The sequence below is a fragment of the Delphinapterus leucas genome, chromosome 10, assembly GCF_059928025.1.
Source record: "Delphinapterus leucas isolate spDelLeu-1000000601 "Yukka" chromosome 10, BTC_Dleu_Yukka2, whole genome shotgun sequence".
Taxonomy (NCBI): Eukaryota; Metazoa; Chordata; class Mammalia; order Artiodactyla; family Monodontidae; genus Delphinapterus; species Delphinapterus leucas.
In genome coordinates this window covers 31111401-31134071 of record NC_143138.1, presented here as the reverse complement: position 1 = coordinate 31134071, position 22671 = coordinate 31111401, and the positions used below count along the sequence as shown (strand labels likewise).

General features: G+C 35.4%; 1 protein-coding gene across 7 annotated transcripts in view; it reads right to left on the bottom strand.

Moving 5' to 3' along the window:
* Positions 1-22671, bottom strand: part of SUPT3H (SPT3 homolog, SAGA and STAGA complex component) — a 452287-nt gene that overhangs the window by 162042 nt on the left and 267574 nt on the right. For all 7 annotated transcript variants that reach the window (XR_016394600.1, XR_016394601.1, XR_016394602.1 and 4 more), the window contains 3 exons: positions 11899-11985; positions 8569-8659; positions 3544-3683 (listed from right to left, as the gene is read on the bottom strand). Coding sequence is in view for 4 of the 7 variants with exons in the window: in XM_089918658.1 (XP_089774784.1) it covers positions 3544-3683; positions 8569-8659; positions 11899-11985 (318 nt within the window). In the remaining 3 variants the exon portion in view is untranslated. The remainder of the gene's footprint in view (positions 1-3543; positions 3684-8568; positions 8660-11898; positions 11986-22671) is intronic.

Sequence of the window (22671 nt, the reverse complement as noted above, 5' to 3'; positions counted from 1 at the left end):
TTTGTTCTGGGTTTCAGTTTTTTAACTCAATCTTTTCAATGTTTTTGGTATTTGTAAACATTTATCTTATTGGGATTAGCCTTTTTATGATAAATCTTATCTAAGATATTATATATCAACTCGGTCTTGAAGGCATTTTATTTTACTTTATAACTATAGAAACCATGACAGATAGAAAAGGGGAAGTGTTGAACTGTCACATTTCATAAACAGGAGAAGATGGAGAACATCTCTCTCAACGAGGTTCCAGTCTACCTAGCTCCAAAAACTATAACACTAGGACTCAAAACCCCCAGGGATCATAAGCTTATTACACTTGGAGCATAACTGAATGGTATACCTGATTTCTGTGATCATTCAACCTTTATGAGAAACTTTGTACTTAAAAATCTATGACTAGTCACTTCAGGTTAAATTCAGATGACCACTTGGGATCTTACTCAACTTTCAGTCAATTAAACAATTTTTAGGCTGCCTTACATTTTATGTATTCCATTCTGCTTTTTCTCTAGATTCCAGGATTAGGCCTCTAACTTGAAAACACAAGATAAACAGTCACTGGGGATTTTCAGCACCCTAAGCTGTTTAAAGGCTGCTCTTTGGTGAGCTCTAATCTTTGTTCTCCTGTTTATTTTACCAGTTTGAGGGTGAGTCAGAAGGTAGAGAGCTCACCCAATTTTTCAGGCGTTCCTTATTTACATCTTCTTCACAAAACCTAGCAGTTCAGTAGACCAGATATTTCACTTGATTAATGACAAACTTGAGCTTCTCCAAGTTCCTTCACAGGAGAGCAGCGGGGTTTTAGGCAAGCTCTTCTGTGAGTGACCACAGGTCCTCTGGTAAGAAAACACAAAGCTCTCTGCAGGCTGTAGTGACCCTTCCTTGGCCTTTGGTTGACACAGTCACATTTAGTTAATTAGACCTCAAAAACTTAGAATGTGAGAAACAGGATCAACAGCCAAACACACGTGGGTCATTCTGGGGTGGGTTTAGGGGGTCTGAGGGGTGGTTGGAAGGGAGTTGTGAGTATTTATATGTATTATGCTTATCATTTCCCTGCTTCTCTTTCCCAGTCCCTCAAATAAGCTAAAGCAATTCTGAACATTATTTAATCTTTACTTGATAATTTAGAAGGGTCTTCAGAGGTCATGGATCACAGATCTCTACTACACACACAACAAAGTGTTAAAAATCTGGTGCTGGAGAAAAATAAATGGGGTAAGCGTTAGTTAACTTAATATGATAATGGACTAGCAAGTAGAAATGGATATAAAAATTCAGACATTTTTTATATTTCAAATCACATAATACTTAATGAAGTAAATTATGAGTAAAACGCAAAGCCAGGCACACACAGAAATCAGCTGAAAACAATGGGAAAGAACTCAGTTTTTCATATGCTTGCTCAATATTTTGAGAAAAATCTAGGGTCCCAAGCGAGCTTGTGTCTATAAATTTTTTTCTCTTCTAAATTACATTTAAATAAAAAAAAAGAAAAAAGAAAAAAAAAACCAATAACAAGCTTTGTTGGTAGGTCTATACCATTTTCATACATTCTAGGGGAGAAGGTAGTAAACAAAGTTTCTACAACTGTAAGTGATGCTTAGAGGAAAATTAAATCACTGAGTGATGCCAGGACTGATTATTCTACTGCACTTTAAAAGCAAGGGATTGCAGTCTGTGAGTCCAAAGTGGTTTCATATGGACTGCCACAGTTGTGGTTTACGCTTGAAACTATAACCTGTCAAATTAGAAGCAGGCAAGGCCTATGCTCTTAACGGCTCCACTTTTTACTGTCTATAGTTATGTCTACAAGTTCAGCATTTTTTTAATCCAGTTTAAACTCTGTTATTTGGATGAACAGAATCTCAAAACTACTCTTTGTTATCTTGGTTAGAGATTTTAGTTATGATACAAAGCTTAGAGAAACTGCCAATCTAATTTTTATTGCATAGGTGAAGCTGGCTTTCTTGTAACTATTTTTATCAACTATTGATATTTTATTATCCTGGTTACCACTATGTAATATACAATATAACTACAGGGGAGAGAAATATAAACCACATAAGCTCCCAAGCTTTTTCTATCCTGCACTTCCAAATATTTTATTTACTTGAACTTGTACCTTACTGGCTCATCACTCTTCCAGGCCTACAGTAGCCTGCTATTATGAGCTCAGTGTTACAACATGTTCCATTTCTTCTCTTCTCCTTGACTGTGAAATGCCCTTCCGGGCAACAGGCGTGGTTGACAGAGATCTTCCTGTCAAAACTGAAAAGCTACTTGTTCAATTTTACTAATGTTTTCTGTAGAGTCCTTCCTTAATAAGTTTTTCTTAATGCCCGTTTGTATAATATAAAAATGTTTAAAAAATAAAGCATAAACAATATTTGCTCTCTGTGTAATGCATCATAAGTGAAACCATGCCACAAAACAATCATATCCTGTTTAGGCCATAATGACATCAGAAGTACATGTTTACCATCTGCTTTGGACAACTTAGCATGTCTTTGGCCCAAGGCGAACTAAAATCATTTGCAGTTGCCTCAAACCAAGATAACCACACATTTCTAAGGTAATTGATACCTAAGAAGAACATTGCCTTTAGATCACAGTTCATGATCTAAGCATACTAATTCTTTAAAGAAGGTGGTTAAATTTTATAAAGCATATATGTCTATTGGACTTCCTCCAAAATTTAACATGAAATAATTATATTTTTAGCATGCACAGAGACTATGATAAAGTCAGCACTTAGCACGATCTTTCGGAGCTCTGGAATTACCTCTCTTGACCAATTTAAAGAGAAGGGGAAAAATGGAGATTTGTTTTTTTACATGTAAAAGTATTATAAGAATAAGAATGATAAGAATAATGCCTTATATTTTAGAAGGCACTCAGATGAAATCAATCACTACTTTTATTTTTCCACAAGTATTTAAGGAAACCATTTTATGAATAGAAAGCTAGGGTAAATAGAAGGCATACAATTTTCATATTCATTGTTAAAACATACCCAGGGAATCCAAACACATGTCACTAACTGTGTTTTACAGTGATATAAAGCATGGAATTGCCCTGGATCCTACCTTATCTGGTGAGTCCAACCAAAGGCTGCAACTACAGCTGGAAAAATAGCTCTTCACACTATATGCCAACGCAAAAGCAGTAAGGATTACCTTTGTCCACAAAGATAACTGGATGGTTTGGTACAAAAACTAAGTAAATATTTAATTATAAACTAGCTTTTATGGAATAAAATAGTATCAGTAAAAGTAAGATCCAGAAGGAAGCTTAGGGAAACCTACTCATATTCAAAGGAGGAAACAAAGAAACAGAAAACTGAAGTTGTTTCCCAAAGTCAGCTATGAAGGCAGAGTTTGACATCCTTTCCAGGGTTACTCCACTGCACAATGCTGCCTTCAGACATGAAACCACTGATTTGGACATTTCAGACCACATTTAAAGAACGTAAGAAGAGAACCAAATAGTATATGCACTGCAGTTATTCTATTACCCTAAAAAGGGAAGCATGTACTATACCTCCATTCTTTCTTGTTTAACTTCATCAATTTCATCATCTTCAAACATTGCCAAGAGTTCTCCTGTTTGGTCAATGGAGTTGAGAAAGTCTTGAGCGATTTTTTGTCTTTTGTTCGCATTATTACTGCCACTCAATTTGTCTTCATGAAGATAAGGGAAGGAAAAAAGAAATGTTCTTAAATAGGTTTACATCTGCCCCAATCATATGTATTGAATACTGCATATAAAATTCAGAACTGGAATTCCCTCATAATAATCTTCATAAGGAGAATCCTTGTATCCAAAACAAAAGCATAAGTCATGCAGAATTAAATCATCTATTTATGTCATGAATAAGATTGAGAGAATAAAACCAAATGATCAATTAGCACAATAAGTGTGAATGGATTAAAATTCCTTACAAAAAAAAAGGAAAGACTCTCAGATTTGGAAAAAGAATCCTGCTACAGCAAGCCTAATTAAGAAAGTAAATAAAAACAAAGACATAAATAAAAAACACCAGGATTGAGACATGAAATTAAAAGAAGAAAATACTAGGTACACTACTGTGGCAATATATTTGAAACCTACGGGATGGGATCTTACTCTTTTTCTCATAAGAGGTAAAACTACCATACTTATTTAAAAGCAAAACATAACTCTGAGAAAGTTACTGCAAAAAGTCAGGAAGGAATGTAATATTGCAAAAGGTAATTAATACAGTTTAATACACAAAAGTATCAGTGTGAATTAGTGAGGAAGAGCTACATTATTTTTTAATGTGACAAATTGTGTGCTCCTATACCAAATAAAGACAACCCAAACATCTTAGGGTGAAAAAAAGCCTGTCACTCCCTACTCCAATACAGCTTTGTTACCACCCACCTCAATTATGTTGCTACTATCAAATATATTATACATCTATATATTATAGACACAATATTACAATTATATATCTTGTTTTATACAATTGCTTTTAAATCTATTAAGAAAGGAAAATAAATAACACAATTCTATATTCTCTTATATTTACCTACATAATTACCTTTATAGATACTCTTTGTCGTGTGTGTGTGTGTGTGGTGTGTGTAGGTGTGGATTCAAATTATTGTCTGGTACAACTTGCTTTCAGCCAGAATAACTTCCTTTAGTATTTTTTATATGGGTCTGCTAGCAAAAAAATTCTCCAGTTTTTGTGTATCTGAGAATATCTTTATTTTGCCTTCATTTTTGAAACACAGTTTTGCTGAACATGTTTCTTGACATATTTGTTGTTGACAGTTTTTCTTTTCAGCATTTGGAATATGTCATCCCACTGCTATCTGACCTGCATTGTTAATGAGAAGTCGGCTGTTAATATTGTTGAAGTTCCACTGTATTTGATGAGGTGATTTTCTCTTGCCTTTCACGATTTTCTTTTTGTCTTTGGCTTTCAGCATTTCTACTAGAATGTGTCTGAGTATGGGTCGCTATACGTTTATCCTACTTGGAGCTTGCTGAGCTGTTTGGATGTGATTAATAATTTTCACCAAAGTTGAGAAGTTTTCCATCGTTATTTCCTTGAATATTTTTTCTGCTCTTTTTTTTCTTCCCTTCTGTAGTCCCATTGCATACACTGGTTCACTTAATGGTGTCTCATATTTTTCTGAAACACTATTAATTTTTCTTCATTCTTTTTTCTATTTGTTCCTTAGACTGTATAATCTTTAACAATCTGTCTTCAAGTTCACTGATTCTTCCTTCTGTCAGTTCAAAGTTACTATTGAGCCCCTCTACTGAATTTTTCATGTCAGTCATTGTACTTTTCAACCCCAGAATTTCCACTTGTTTCTATAATTTCTATCTCTTAATTGATATTCTCTATTTTGTGAGACACAGTAACCATACCTTCCTTTTGTTATTTGCACATGGTTTCTTTTAGTTCTTTGAACACCATTTATAATAGCTATTTAGTTTCTGTCTGCTAAGCCTAACATCTGGACCCCCTCGAAGGCAGTTTGTGTTGTCTGCTTATTCTTCCTGTTTTTATGGATCATACATATCTGTTTCTTTGAACGTCTAGTATTTTGTTGTCGTTGTTGAAAATGGACATTTTAGGTAATATATTGGAGCAACTCTAGCTAATAATTCCCTCTCCTCCCTGGGGCTTGTTGTTATTGTTTGCTTGTTTGGTTGTTTGTTTAGTGACCTGGCTGGGCTAATTCAGTAAAGTCTCTTTCCCTCTTGGTATGCAGCCTTGGATGTTGCTCCTCAGAGGGTACAGCCTTGAGCATGAGAACAGTCTCCTCAATCACCAGGGATGACTGTGGTTTTAGTCAAGTTCTCTTTACCTGTCACTTTTCCTGATCTCTCCACTAAGTTTCTGGCTGGTGTGACCCTACTGGTATGATACACAGCTGTTAATCTTCCACTAACTGCTGGCTAACAGTTCTATTGTTTTGATAATACTCTTGTGCATAAATTGCTCCACAGATTGATCTAAATGATTTCAGGTCACTCTGCAGAGTCAAGGTTGGCCAGCCTTTAAGTTTTGCTGTGACCCCAGGAAGACTCTTTTTAGCTATCTCTTTCCTTTGTTAAACTTTTAGCTGGTGCACTGTTTTGTTTGTTGTTACTAGTATCACAGAGTGACCAGCTTCCCCTTAATTCCTCCACCAGGATCTCCATTGTTTTAAAACACCCTTAGCCATGAACTTCAAATGCTCTTTCCCAAATAGTCAGTCCCTATAGGGAAAGCTGCAGAGCTCTCTGATATTAAGGGCTGGCTCTCTCTTACAGGATGAATCTTTGTACTTCTGTACTAGAGCTGGGGTTGGGAGTAGCAAACAGCTTCTCTCTGAAAGACTTTCCTGGATCTAAGAGTGAGGATCTGGACAGAGATGGTAGCCCCTTGTCTTCAAGGCTTGTCTCTTCTGGTGTGAAGCTTATTCCCTGTGAGCAAGCCAGGATGTGGCAAGCAGGGTCCATCTGGGGTGGAGCTTCCCTATGACAAGAAGATGAGAGGAAGGCCCAGTCCTTTTAGCTGTGCTTGCCTAGCACAGAGGTTCTGCAACACAGAGATGAAGGAGACGAGAGATGCTGATCTCCTGCCCCTCTTGGGGTGAACCTGTCACCCTAGATTGGGAGGTACAGAAGCAGGTGTCCATGGTTCTTGGACACATTTGCCCAGAGTAAAGCTTCTATCATTTTGATCTGGGGCAGCAGGGTGGGAGAGGAGGAGAGAAATGAGGGGAGTATATTGTGGCTCAAACACAACAGAGTCTCACTGTTCTTAATGAGATTTAGTAGATTTTTTTTGAATATGTTCCTCCATTTGCTGTCTGCCCTTAGGACAATTTCTAAAGATTTTAAACTATTATTTTTAAAATGTTCACCAGTTAAATGTGTTTCACTGGGAAAAGAGTCTACCACGTTCCTCACAAGGCCACTCTAGAACTCCCATCTCAGTATTAGATGTATTTTACCTGAGTATTTTACCTTACAAATTATATCAACTACAGTGAATCCTTGAAGGACACAGGTTTGAACCGCGTGTATCCACTTACACATGAATTTTTTTTCATTAAATACGTACTACAGTACGTGACTCTATGAGGCTGGTTGAATCTGGGGACGTGGAACCGCATGCATGGAGGGCCAACTGTAAAGTTACAGGCAGATTTGACTGTTCAGACAGTTGGCACCCCTAACCCCTGCATTGTTCAAGGGTCAACTGTATGTTAAAACTTTATATGAGACACACAAGATTAGAAAATTTAAATGATAAAGAGGAGAGGTTTGAAATAAATGAGGAGGTGGGGACATAAAACTGCTATGACAGTGTTAGTAAAACTGAATACTAGTCTGACTACTCTGAGCTTGGCATTCGAAGCACAGTATTAACAGCTATCACTTATTCAGTGGTGGGAGTGTACCAGGTGCTTTTCATACAGTATGTTGAACTCTCATGGTCAGTAGTATAATTTATGACTTACAAATGAGAAAACTGACCCTCAGGGACACATAGAAAGACAGCAGAGAACTGGGATTAATAGGAATTTAGGTCTGTTTTGCTCCAAGTCTAGATTCTTTATGCTCTCCATAAAGGGAAGCATTAAATTCATTTGGAGTTAAATTCTATGAGAACTGCAGGAACACTAAATAGACAACACTGATTAGACATTTGATCAGAATTTTTTTTGGCATGGCCATTACACTTGCTGACTTACTGAGGATCAATGAAAGTAACTGGTTCTCTTTCAAAGTTAGTTAACTCTTCAGTTGGTTTTTGTTGTTTTTTGATTCAGTTGGTTTTGAGCAATTTTCTGGAATTCTTCTGAATATAGTAGAGTTTCTTTAGCTACTTTAGCAGTGTATCTACCAGCAAAGGATACTACCACGCAGTGACTATATTCAATACAAAATAGATGAATTACTTCAAAAATACAACATATTTATTTTGATTAATAAGTATTATTTAATAATTATCTATTTTCAGCTTATCACTATTTGATTTCGCAACATAAATATTTTCTTTAAATATCCTAAAATGGGGAATTGAGTTGGAAAATCAGCTAAGGAAAGTTTCCCATTCTGTGTCAGACTTTTTGTTAGATTTCAAACAGCACAGAAATAACACATTAAAATGAGGTGACTTTACATTATAAAACATATCAGATACTTTGTATAATAAATTAACAAAAAAACATACATGCCAATTTCAAAAATTTAATAGTTCTGGCTCCCTCCATTCAGGACAGAGAAATTATGCTTGCTAAAATCAATTATGTTTTAAATCAACACAATTTTCTTAGTTTCATGACATTCTGGTGTAAAGCAGGTCATTTTATTAAAAAAAGAATTAAAATACCAGATTACTCTGAAGTCACATAATTGGAAAATACAAGATTTAACTGCCAACTATATAAATATCTTCAGTTTCTAAACTACTTTATTTAACAGAAGTACATATATTCTACTCTGATGGGAATATCTACATTGACATTGTATAAATGTGTCATCGGCATACATGTGTTGTACTGGTTTTAGTTTAGTGCTTTAAGTTACCTTCCAGAAGATCATCCTCGTCGATGCCTTTGACAATCTTTGATTTGTAGTCTCGGAAAAACATGTATTTTAGCAGTCTTCTAAGTTTTTTCTATTAAAAATATGAAATAAGTAAATAAAAAACCTTACACATACATTCGCTTTATTGATTAAAGACTATTATGATAACTAAATTTAATAACGTGTACCCCAGGATCACTGTGGGGGGGGATATAGCAATTCTCAGCATAGTACTGTGAATACAAAATTTAGTCATCAAATTAAACATAAAAGCTACAACACTAGCATTTTTAACTTTTATTTTATTTTTTTTTTTGCGGTACGCGGGCCTCTCACTGTTCTGGCCTCTCCCGCTGCGGAGCACAGGCTCCGGACGCGCAGGCTCAGCGGCCATGGCTCACGGGCCCAACCGCTCTGCGGCACGTGGGATCTTCCCGGACCGGGGCACGAACCCGTGTCCCCTGCATTGGCAGGCGGACTGTCAACCACTGCGCCACCAGGGAAGCCCCAACGCTAGCATTTTTAAAAGCACTTTTCATTTGCAAGTATCCAGATACTCCAGAATCACAATGATTTTTGTTTTTTGGGTTTTTGGGTTAAATTCCTTCTGAAGATTGTGATAAACTTTCCACACTATGCTGCAAATCCTGACTTTGTGGACTTTTGTACACATTCAGGACCAAATTTTATTTTTTAAAATGATTTACAAACAGCTAGACAAGGAGTTTGTAACAACTGCTTTAAAAAGCCAAGCACTCTCCTTTTTATTGTTTTTTTATTCTCTGAGAATCTTTTCTTTTATTTAGAAGAGTTGGTTTATGTTTTATATTTCTGGAAAACATTCTGTAATCTGAGAAACATATTTTTATGAAACTCAAAGCTGATGAATGATAGTTGAGTCTTAATGATGGCTTTCTTTAGGTTTATTAGAAGACTATAATACTGTGTAACTTTAAAAGTAACTGATAATACTTTGTCATCTGTTGTATGCTTACATTTAGAATGGATTATTACTGGTTCCTGGTCTTCATGTTTAAGATTCCTAATGACAGCTGAAATAAATTGTATTTTACAAAGCTCTTATACATGCATTCTATTTGAAATTTTCAATAGCCCTGAGATACAGACAAATATAATCATCTCCTTTTTATATATAGGGAAAGCGAGATAGTCTCACAACTGGAGCTTATAGCAGGACCAGAAGTAGAACATGACCTCTGAACCCCCGTTTCCTTATTTACAAAGTAAGTAAAGTACTTACCTTAGAGGACTATTGTGAGGAATAAATGAGAAAATGAGTGAAGCTGCCTAGTGCAGTATGGAAAACACAATAGGCAGTCAATGACTTCTGCTTGAATATAAACCAGCATTATTAAGAGAAAAAACATATACCTGTATATAGGTGTTTGCTATCCTTTTTTTCTCTTTCCTCTGATTCCTGAAAATTCAGTACTTTAGATTTTATTTTGTCTTATATTACAGTCATGTAAACTACTTTAAATTCTGTTTGGAACACACCAGCATATAAATAAAATTACTATTTTGAGGAGAAAGATGAGAATAATGGCAACTATCATATTACAGCTAGGCTCTTGGTTGCTAAAAAGGTTCTGATTAACAGTCCTTCTAGACAATAGAAGGGTTTTGACAATCAGTGTGTATTCCTGAAGTTTCCATAGGATTTAAAACTTTGACTTCCCCGAAAGGCAGGGAAAAGTGTCAATGTGGACTATTTTTTGTGCTGGCTTGTTTACCTCTGTCGATGGAAAAGAAAAACTGACTGGACATATTCTGTAAAGTACTGATGTGAACTCCACTGCCCTCCAGCTGCCTTCGTAAAGGATCTTGGCTCAAGGTCCCTGTTCCTGCCAACGGCACCTTCAGGCTCTTTCCTCACAGCACCACTGCTATATGGTGCCTACTTCCCCGTCTTCCTAATGAAGTCACTAAATCCTGAACATTCTTACTCTTCACCATCTCTCTGAATTCTTCCTTCCCATCCACTTTCAGAGCCATCATACTAATCACAGTTTGCCTTGATTACTGAGCCTGCGTCCTGGTTAGATCCATTCTACATATAGCTGCATATAGCTGCATGAGTCTCACCCTAGGCAGAAACCTCCACTTCAACAAATCCTACAGCCTCTCCAATCTAATCACACAACCTTAAAATGCTGTGAGTCTCAAAATGCTTCTTCAACTAAATCATGCAGATTTCCTAAAGCAGATTATAGCTTCTTGATAGTGAATACATTTCTTTTCTCTTTATAGTCCTCATACCATATAAGAGTTAATGAACTAAAAATTTATAAAATTTAATGGTAGACTGGTCGAGGTGCAGTTTGTAGATCTCTGAATCCCACTGCAGAAGGAAGAGAAGTTTAGTCATCCAAGTTTAGTCAATCTTCAGTCAGTCAGAAGGAAAGCTTTCACAGGTATAAAGTAACTGGGTATCACAGAAAGAATGTTAACCAGGATATCCAGAAGGTCAGATGGGATGCCTTCTGATAAAAACCAGAGCCACAAACATACAAAAATGGGTAAATGTAATTAAAATGCCAGGGGAAAACAATGGAGAAATGAAAGATGGAACATTAGGAACTAAGCACCGCGTGCTCACTTGGGTTAGAGTCTACCATAACATGCTGTGGTTATTCAGTTAGTTTTTCCACATGTAACTCTCAGATGAAAATTTTATTAAAAACATGCAAAATGTCACAAAATATTTTCAAACTAGCTACTCTTGGAAGATAGTTATGACAAAATTATACATGTAAATACCAGCATAAATATTTTAATGCCAGAGTTCAAAGAGTAAGAAAGATAGATCTTTAACTATTAAAAAACCTAGATATTATGGGGTATATTTATCTTATACAATATTCATCTTGATTGATTTGCTTTTTTCCTTTTAACCAGTGTCACAGAAAAAACTTTGTATTTCAAGTGAAAAAACTATTCTATGAAAGCCTGTATAAAATTAGAAGAAAAATAAATATGCCACTTAGTTATATCCCAGTTACCAAAACAAAGCACCTGGTCAATATCTAGTGAACATTATGTAGCAATGAAAATGTCTAAATATATATTTAAGGATAAGTGAGAATTCGTTGTCAGCATACTTTTACATAAGTGCCCTTGTCCATGTAAAAATAAAAAATAAATTCTTTTGTAGTAAACCATTTTGTTATGCAAACTATGAGGACTCAAATATTAGTTCAACAGTTATGATTCCAATGTGAAAGCTATAAAACAAGGGTAGCTTCCTTACATAAGTGTAATTAATCACCAAGCTTGGCATTTCAATATGATGAAATTATTTTATATTACCTTATCTTTGCGTATCAAAAACAGAAGATCTTCAGCAGAGATTACCCTTGCTCCCCGGAGCTGAGAAACTTCAGCAGCTTGCTGTAACTAACAACAAAGGAAATTTTTCTCAATAATCTAAATTAAATATACTATAGTCATGATGTCTCAAGAGAGATAAACATTCTAAGAGTTAAAAACCTTTGGGAATAGTCCAGCAATCACAGTACTGCTTTTGAAAGCAAAATGTCTTATGTTTTAAGGTATAAAAAAATTGCAATTAAATTAACTGATACGCCTACCTGTAACTGATACAATAAAGAGAAATCCTTGACTTCTTTCATGCAAAAGAAAAATCATATGCAGCTTCCAGAAATGCATTAATGCACCTGAAAATAATTTTATGAAATTTTATCCTCATATCCATGTGAGCAATGGTTTCACTCAGTATCACTAGTTGAATAAGTATATTATTAATCTGAGCTCCCATGCTGGTATGATTTGAAATAGGCCCATTCAGAACTTTAAAAGATCAACAAAAACAGTAGCTGTTTCTAATATCCAAAGGAAAAAAAATAGTTTTAGTTTTGGCAAGTCTTCAGTGGGCAAAGGATTCAGTCCATAAATCATAATACTGGACTGCATTAATTTCTTTCCACACTAATCACATACACACAAAAAGTTAACTGTATCTGGAATGCACAACACAAAACATACTGCATGAAAAGTTAGATTCCCCCTGAAATGTTCATCTGGGCACTTATATCTACAAAGTTGAGAGTTTTCTGGGATTCAGAAGTCCTAGAAACACAATCTTACTTGAAAATGACCTGGAAAATAAAAGAATGTGAAAAATGATAGTTCTATTTTTTGGCACAGGCAAAATCAGTTTCTTATTTTGATTAGTTAGAAGGAACATAAAATACATCCAGCTGAAAAAAATAAAGATGCTGGAGAAAACACTACAAAAATGTGCCTGTAACTTCTTCCAAATTTGATCAAGCCATGGTGATTGCACCAAACCAACTCTATCCAATATTATAAAAATATTTACATATAAAAGCTGTTCTTGAATGCATCTTTCTTTGAAAGGAATAAATCTAACACATATTCCTAAGAGCTAATCTTTAAAAAATGACACACTGTTATCTTAGCAAGTATAAGAAATCAAATAGTGCATTTGTACTAAAGAAATTCTGAATGGTCAAGAGATTTTGCTAAGTAAGCTTCAAACCTTGTCTAAATACACAGACTACAAAATAGACTATAAACTCCCTATGTGTCAGCCTTACCACTGAATTTCCTGGATACTGGTGGTTGGTATATAAACATAATTCTACCTAAATATAGAAATTTAAATTTAACTGTGAACCATTTAAAAAGAAATCTTGGGGGAAAGGTTTTTCAAAAGATGATATATCTACCCAGAAAGAAACTAAGTTTTCAGTGGGAAAAATGTGAACATATTTTTCTAAAAACTCGAAGAATGTCAGGGAAATATGTGTACATGTGTTTTTTCAAACAAAAACATTTCTATGACAGAATAAAATACACATAATCAATGTGGAGAAGAATATGAGCTCAGTATCCATTTGTCTGGACACAGAGAACCAGGAGGCCGCACTGTCAAGTAACTTTTTATTTTCTTAAATGGAGGATGGTGATGATTTGAAAACTCTAAAATACTATACAGATATAAGTAATTTTACTCATGTTAAGAAAGGACCAGGATAAGTATACCTCCCTAAATTGTCTTCCCAATAGATCAACTGTTTATCCACAACACATGTGAACAATCTGTATTTATAACACTCTCCAAAATGTCAGCGTATAAACACATTCAGTCGGAAAAAAAAGAAGAAAATGGAAAATAAACACATAGAAGAGTTAGCCATTTTAAAACACCTTTTCGAAACCAGTACACAACTATTGTAGAGATCTGGATCACAGTTAAGTTGTCATAATTAGCAGGAAAACTTTATCTTTAGCTTCCATCTACCTTATTTACTAATTTCCCTCACCCAACCTAGTGCCCTCACTAGCACTGGCACTGCTGGCACTCTCCAGTATGCCTTGGACTCCCACGTAGTGAGTCCTCAGGGCTGAAAGTTATCATTGTGTTACTGCACCGCAAGCCCATCTGGCCCCGACGTGTCCCACACTCCAAAACCATCTCCTCCACACTCTCACCTCCTCTTCTCTACAAAGTGAGGAGGGTGAGCTTCTTAACTAATTACAGTGATCACACTAAAGTGTGTACTGCCCACTGGCTAACTTCTAGAACTTTTGTCTACAATTACCAAAGAGACTAAAGAAACTTCTCTTTAACAACGTAAGCTTAAAAAGCAAGTTAGCAGCTCGGCAGTCCAGTTCCACAGGAGGCTGAGCTCAGGACCGGTGCACTCAGCGTGAAAACAATACTAGAACCAGGAAACCAAAATCAAGAAATAGTTCTAATACCTTCAGTGTTCAAAAAAAAAAGTTGATTCTATCAATATATTGTAAGAAACCCCTCAATTTTTTTAATGCCTGAAAATAAACGGAAGTTGTACTTCATTATTCACTGCAGCAAGTCAAGTATTCCTGGCAGTAACTAAAATGACATGAAATGATAGTAGACTTTATGATTTTTTTATTACAATGAAAGTAGTATACATTTAATTGCATTTATAAAATATGCAAGAATTGACATAGCAGAGGAATCCTTTAAGACCAATTACTGGTTGAATGGGTATACAAATTTTCTTAACTATATGGATAAAGGTATGATGATAGTAACTTTATAGAGATTTATTTGTAACTTAGTAAAATATTTTGCTAAAAGCATTATACAACAGGAACACTTTTACAGCATTGATTTGTTTCTGATAAATATTATTTCTATTTTTCAAAGTAAATTAAAAATATTATACTTGTAACAACTGTTTCAAAGAAAAAAATTTCCCCTAGCATATTAACACTCATCATGTTTGCATTTTAAATATTTTATGATACTTTATTTGCAGGTTGAGCATAAAAGGTACACTTTAAACTTTACATCTTTGAGCCCACAAATAAATCTCTTCTCAATTTCTCATTTCTATCAATGACACTAACAATCGAACAATTTTTTTTTCTCTATTTTGTTTTCACCAACTTCTGTTGATTTTGTTGGTTTAATTGGCTCAGGGTCTTGAATTTGCTCTCTACTTCCACAGTATTCATCTGAATGCAGGCCTCTGGGGCTTTTTGCTTACTGCTTTCTAAATTTCAATGTCTCCAAATGGTGATGTACCCTAGATTAAGTGTTAACATGATCTTCAAATATAATGTCCACAATTCTTGTTCCAGGATCTATGATAATTCAGTGTACTGACTTCAGTGTGGTCTTTAAAGACTGACTGACTCAAAGATTTTTTTCCGTATACCTTCATTCTCTTCATTATATGTCTTGTTTTTCTGTCATTATTCTACATTTAAGCTCCAATAATTTCAGTTCTATCTTAAGCCTTTGTGTACTTGTGACAGTTAATTTTATATGTCAACTTGACTGGGCTACAGGGTGCCCAGACATTTGGTCAAATGTTAATTCTGAGTGTGATTGTGAAGGTATTTCTGGATGAGATTAAGATTTGAATCCCTAGGCTGAGTAAAGCAGATTGCCACTCCCCACCACCAGCCCCTGCTAATGTTAGTGGGCCTCAACCAATCAACTGAAGAGGTGAATGGAACAAAAAGGCTGAATAAGAGGGAAGTCCTTCTGCCTGACTGCCTTGAACTGGGACACAGACCTTTCCAGCCTTTTGACTTGGACTAAACCGTCTCTTAGTTTTCAGGTTTTTGGATTTGGGCTCGAACTACATTCTGTCTCTCCTGAGTCTCTGGCTTGCCAACTACAGAACTTGGGATTCTCAGCATCCAAAGCCATGCGAGCCAGTTCCTTATAATAAATCTATCTATCTGTACACACACACACACACACACACACGTATCCTATTGGTCTTTATCTTCCTCAACCAGTTAGATACCTAATGCTCTTGCCTCCCAACTGCCTTCTGAATAATATCTCTAGGTCCAGGACCACCATTCCCCCAACAGGCAGTTTATAAATGTTTGGTAAATGTTGGCAATCCACTTCCCCTTGACTGTTTTCAGTTTTCCCATCTATAATATAAATAAATTGAGCTAGATGAAGTCAATAACCCCTGCAAATTGGCTGGGGCCCATGTAAATTCAGCAGAAAGATTTCTCTAAAGTTCTAAAAGGTTTCAAAAGTACAGCAAAATCAATTCAATGATTTCCCAATCATTAGCATCCTGAAGGTGTTTCATTTTAACCACACCTCTATTGCACCTCTTTGTTTTGGGTTCTGGCTAAATCTCTGGATCCTTCCTTTCTGAGAATAAATAGTAAATGAATACATAGTACATATAGGAATTGTTAAAAGCTATGTGATGAAGAGGCAAAATCTTAGGGTAGGTTATCACTTGGCCTAAGATTTATTTGTCTTTCTATCCATTTGTCTATCACACACTAGTTATCGGGCCAGATATGAGGTTAGGCTAGGAAAGAACAGCTCTGCTTGCAACCATATTTGTCAGCCACGGATAACCTCAAAGACCCTCTCTGAATCCTCCATGTTGCGACTGAAAGAATTAAGAGATAGGAAATCTGGACTCCAGTTCTGGCCACTAAGTAACTACATAACTTCAGATACTTCAACTAACTTCCCTAGATTTGTAGCCTTATGTATTCTTTTCCATTTGAAATGGATAAGCAATGATTTTGATGACTAGAAGGAGAGTTAATAAAAAGTCTTAGTAGTCATAATTTATTAAGTACCTAATTTATTCTTAGGCAGTATAGGAACTGTGCTATGTGCATTATAAACATTTAATTCTAATTTTAAAATTATTATCTAAGTTAAGGGCTTCCCTGGCGGCGCAGTGGTTAAGAATCCGCCTGCCAATGCAGGAGACACAGGTTCGATCCCTGGTCCAGGAAGATCCCACATGCCGTGGAGCAACTAAGCCCGTGCGCCACAACTACTGAGCCTGTGCCCTAGAGCCTTCGAGCCACAGCTACTGAAGCCCACGCGCCTAGAGCCCGTGCTCCGCAACAACAGAAGCCGCCACAGTGAGAACCCGCGCACAGCAACGAAGACCCAATGCAGCCATAAGTAAATAAATAAATAAATTTATTTTTAAAAAAAGAGGGCTTCCCTGGTGGCGCAGTGGTTGAGAGTCCGCCTGCTGATGCAGGGGACGCGGGTTCGTGCCCTGGTCCGGGAAGATCCCACATGCCGCGGAGCGGCTGGGCCCGTGAGCCATGGCCGCTGAGCCTACACCCCCGGAGCCTGTGCTCCGCCACAACCGTGAGAGGCCCGCGTACCGCAAAAAAAAAAAAAAATTATTATCTAAGTTAAAATGTATATAACATTAAAAAGTCAAACAATACTCTAAGTTTTATAATGACAGACAGAAATACCTAGCCATACTTCTTTCCAATCTGTAATTCTACTTCCGAAGGAAAATACTTTCAACTTTTCTAGCTTGTTCTTCTGTTATTTACCTCCACATTTGAAATACGCTTACAAGGCTATTTTATTTTTCAGCTTTAAATACTATCGATTGACTTTTTACTACGGAAGATGAAGATTTAGTGTTCACAGATGTCTCATATTTACCATCTCCTTCCTCCCCTCTTGATATTATTTTAAAAATGTAATTTTTTGTTAAATTAGTATCTAGTGTTTACATTATTATGACTGCATAAACACTGTTACAGCTTGGCCACCATGATCAAATTTCTTTTTATAAATTAAAAAAAAATTTTTTGTAGTTCAGAATTTCCTTTTCCTTTTTGCTTTATTTATTGTGAATCTAACACGATTTCATCTACATTATTTAAAAGATTTGAAACGTGTAAGGATTGCTTTCAATTTCATTGTTTTTGTTTTCCCCAGAGACTCATCTGGAGTCTGCCAGACTCTCTTCAACAATTACATTTTGGATTTTTGTCTTCTTGATCCCATTTTGTTCTTAATTTACTTCCTTTATTTTGGTAGAGCACATTCCCTGGATGTTTCTCTTTTTTGTTTTCGAGCGTAGCTATAATATTTGCTTTATAAAATCCCTGTCTGCTATTTCAATACCTGGGTCATCTTAGAGTCAATCACCATTTTGTCTTTTCTCTTGGCTATGAGTCATGCTTCCCTGTTACTTCATATTTTAAGGATAATCTGTGATTTTATCTGAGATATTATAAATGATACATTGTAAGGACTCTGGATTCTGCTATGCTCCTCTGAAGAATACTGATCAATTTTTTTAAACAGGCAGATAAGTAAAATGAATTCAAACTGCAGTATCTATCTCCTTCCTCCAGTGGTGGGCTGCAGCCTGAAAAATACCTCTGATAGGTTCCTGAGAAAGGGTGCATGGAAAATAAAGTTTTAAAGATCCTGTATGTCTGAAAATTCATTTATGCCACCCTTATATTCAATTTATAATCTACCTAGATATAGGATTTGAGATTAGAAATCATTTTCCTTCAGAAATTTAAAGACATTGCTCCATTGTCTTCTAGCTTAAAATGTTGCTGTTGAGAAGACAGGTGTCTTTTTTTTTTTTTTGATTCCTAAGCCTTTAGGTGACTTCCCCCCCACTGCCCACCCCGCCCCCCCATGAGAAACTTTTACTACTGTTCTCTTTATACCTGAAATTTTAAAATTTCACAGTGCTATGCCTTGGTGAGGCTCTTTCTTCATATATTTTCCTGGTACTCACACGGACACTGTAACGTATATATTCTTGTCCTGCAAGTCTGGGAAATTTTCTGGGATTACTCTGAAAATTTCCTTCCTTCTGTTTTCTGGATTTTTTTCAGAATATCTATTAATCAAATGCCAGTGGTCTTTTGTGCCTGGGATCTCTAATACCGGAGTTCTTTCTATTCAACCTCTCCAGAGGTAAACCTACATTGTTTTGTCAGAATGGCAAAGAGGTAGTTGACTGCCTATGTGGTTGTGATAGGGCACTGGAGTAAAACTGCTCCTTTACTTTCTACCAGTGCTCCTGTTTCTTCAGAGGTATCCTGAATGCTGATTTTTTTCTAGGTTCCAAGGTTTCATTTTTCTCAAATCTGTTAAACCTTTAAGCATTTCTACCCACTTTTAAGCTTCCATAATTATTTGATATGTCTCATCTGCTATTTAATCTCCCATTTTCTTGATCTTCATAGATTTATGCTTTTAAAAATTATTTTGCTGTCATTTAGTAGGGTTTTGAGAAGGTTTGGAGATAAGCAGTGAATCACCTATGTTTAAACAGAAGCTGTTGCTCCTTTTTGTGTGCTGACATTTACTGAATGTACTATCCTATGCTTCCTGCCTCCTATACATCATCTCATTTAACCCTCACAACAAACCTGTGAGAGGTGTCCAGGTACAAAAAACTGGTACTAATTAATAAATGCTTAACGTCAAGCCATTCATCTTTCTCTCCAAGATTAATTTCTTATTCGGAATACAGGAAGGTATGTAAGGCTTAATGAAGTTTTACATTGCATAGAAAATCTACCCACAAAAACATTTATTTGCCTTTCAAAACATTTTCATTGCTGGCAAATAAATGGTTGCCAAAAAAAAGGTTTGGATCAAAACATTCAAGTCAGTTGCTTCATGCAGACACAGCTTAAGGATTGAGAACTCAGCAAATGTTTGAAAGGAAAGGGATTTGTAACTAAATACAGTCAACATTCAGAATACTATAAATGTAAGATATTTGACTTAGACTTTTCCTATCATATGATCTCCTTATTCTTTTTGGTGACTAGTCTTCCACTGTCTTAGACATTTGAAACATAAACAAGTATATAAATTGATAAAAGATGTGCCTAACTTTTTAGAATTTCATTTTAACTCTTCTTTTTAGAATCGTAAGTCAAACACAGTTAGTCAAGTTTTTAAAAATATGATAAGGCTATAATTATCAGTATCTCATGACTCAAATAATTCATATTTATTTATATATGCATTTTAAAGAATGACCAAGACACAATCAATATAAGCCTGCAATGCTTAAAAAATGTCCAATGAGAACAGCACCCCTGAGAAGAAACTAATTCTTTGGTTATTCTTATTTAAACGTGAAAGTGGGAGAACAACAACCATTTGAAAGTTTTCTTTTAAACTATTTTGCATATAAGTTATTCATAAGCAATTTTCAAGTCTAAACACATCAAGTTTTGAAAGCAAAAGGATATTTTGAAAATTTTTTAAGGTTGAAATTAAAATAATAAACTAGACTATAATTTAAATATTATACTATACTTTACCTTAAATACTATACTATACTATAAATACTATGCTATTAACTAACTACAGTTAATACTATTTAAAATTTATTTACTATTTAACTATTAAAACTAAACTGCTACTTAACTATTTAAACTAAAATACAATTAAAATTGTACAAAGATGGTAGCAGATCTTCAATTTGTTCATGTTATATACAGCTATCTTTCCATTAGTCAATAACTGAAAAACGATAGCTTACATGTACAAGTATGTACATTTCATTTGCATTTCTTAAAATTTTAGAAGCATAATTTCTGGTAGCCTACAAAATGTATACTTTCTTTATCTACAATTAATAATGTCTCTTTTTTTTCTCTGCTTATTTCTTGGCATCTTTGTGCCTCCTTCCATGTTCCCTTCTGTTCACACTTCTAAAAAGGCATCTACCAAAAGAACTGCAGCCATTACTTATTTCTCCAAAGGACAAAAAAATAACAAATATAAGACTCAGTTAATTACTTTTCTTCAGAATGCTACCTAATTTTTCACATGATAACCTGGTTTCATTTCACCCTAGAATGTTTAGGAATAAACACAGGTCTTGTCCTAAATCTTCATGTTTAGATCAGGGTATTAAAAGCACTGAATTACACCAGACCACACACAGACCAATGTAATGACTGGAAAAATTACCAAATGGAAAGAATAATGTTAAAGAATAATCATGAGGAATGAGGAAAACTGATTTCTAATTTTATCTCTGTTACTATCACCCTTACTTTGACAAAAGCAATTTTATAATTTTGTCTTTTTGTTGAGAAAATATATGGATAAAGTGCCAACTTTAGAATTTTAGAACTGCACCCATGCTGGGTCTCAGAACCTCATCCATGCACAAGGAGGGCCAGGGTCTGCTATGAAACTCAGCTAAAGTTTGGTTTTCTCTGTCAGTACTGTGTATGCTGAAGAGAGTTCCAGAGAATTTAGATTATTGCCTCCATTTTAAGATCTAACTAACTCAACAGATTATCTCCATGTAAGGCACTATACAAATTGATTTCACAAGTAGTTTAATAAAGAAGCTTTAAAAAATCATTACTTTAAAAAATTTTCCAAAACCATCTTAACTTCTTTCCTCTCATAACATTTTTAAAAATGCCTACAGTTTGATGTTTAGGGGAGATTATATCATGCGGCATATAGTAAGCCCTGAATAAAGGCTATCTACATTTATTTAGAAATGAGAGATTAAATTTCAGGGTCATCATAAAAAATTTTATAACTTCTAGGCTACTATTGGACTATTACTTAGCACTTATGATTTTACCATAAAGAAATTTAGAATGTAAATAATTTGTGTGGATAAGTTATATGTGTGTGTGTGTATATATATATACACACACACATATATACACACATATATTATTTGTATGTATATACACACTCATATACACATGTGTATATATCACTAGAACCACTTTCTTACAAGTTTTAAGAAAGTAACTCTACCTAAATTTAACGGGGAAAACTATATGGACTTCTTTTGATAGAGAACTAATAGCTTCTCTAATAAATTCTCTTGTGGAATCAACTCACCATGAAATACAATGCATGTGTTAGTGTGCATACATTTTTGAAACTATACGTTTGAACAGAATAGCTGATCTTTCTGATCCGCAAGTTCTTCAAGTGGGAACTGAACAGATGTGAACAATGAAAAGCCTTTTGGCTTTCCCTTTCTGATTCTAGTATTTAAACCTAGGTGTACTTTACTTTTGGATCCATAATTAAGCACTTGCATCAATGAGAGAAGAAATAAAAAAGAAGAATGCAAGGAGAAATAGTACAACTTGGTGAGAGGCAGATGGGAGTCAGTTTTCAAAGGAAAATCCTCTTAGTTATACCAGTGGAAATGGCAGCCAATCCAACTATCTATGAGTGTGGCACAGGTGATATAGGTAACTACTCCAGTATCCTATCCAATAGTCCCAGATACACTTGAAAGCCAAAGAGAGTTGCAAAGTGGGATTAAAGCAATGCGGTTACTAATGCATAGAAGAGACTGATCTCTATCCATTTCCACTGTGCCCTATGCTTTTATCATATGATGAGCAGAGGTAATTTGTATATACTTCCCCCTTAGTCTGTCAGAGAAAGTAGCCCTTATTCAAATTTTGTATCCAAACACTGCTTACACAGGCAAACCAATCAATGTTGTACACAGTATTTATCAAATTTGCTGTAGTATATGTAAAACTAAATGAGAATCAGGTTTCCGAGGCTCAGACGTCAGTCCCATATTCCACTCAAGAATTAAAAAGGCTATTTATTAAAATGGGCTCAAGAAGGTGATATAGTACAGATCTTGTTACACTCATAGGTCACTGTGAAGATGAGATGAAATGATGTGGGGCAGGCACTTGGGGAGCTACCAGCACTCTGCCAGCATAAGATACTGTGTGGGGATGAATAAGGTGGAATAGCAGTCGACATAAGAAAAGAAAAAAAATTTACCG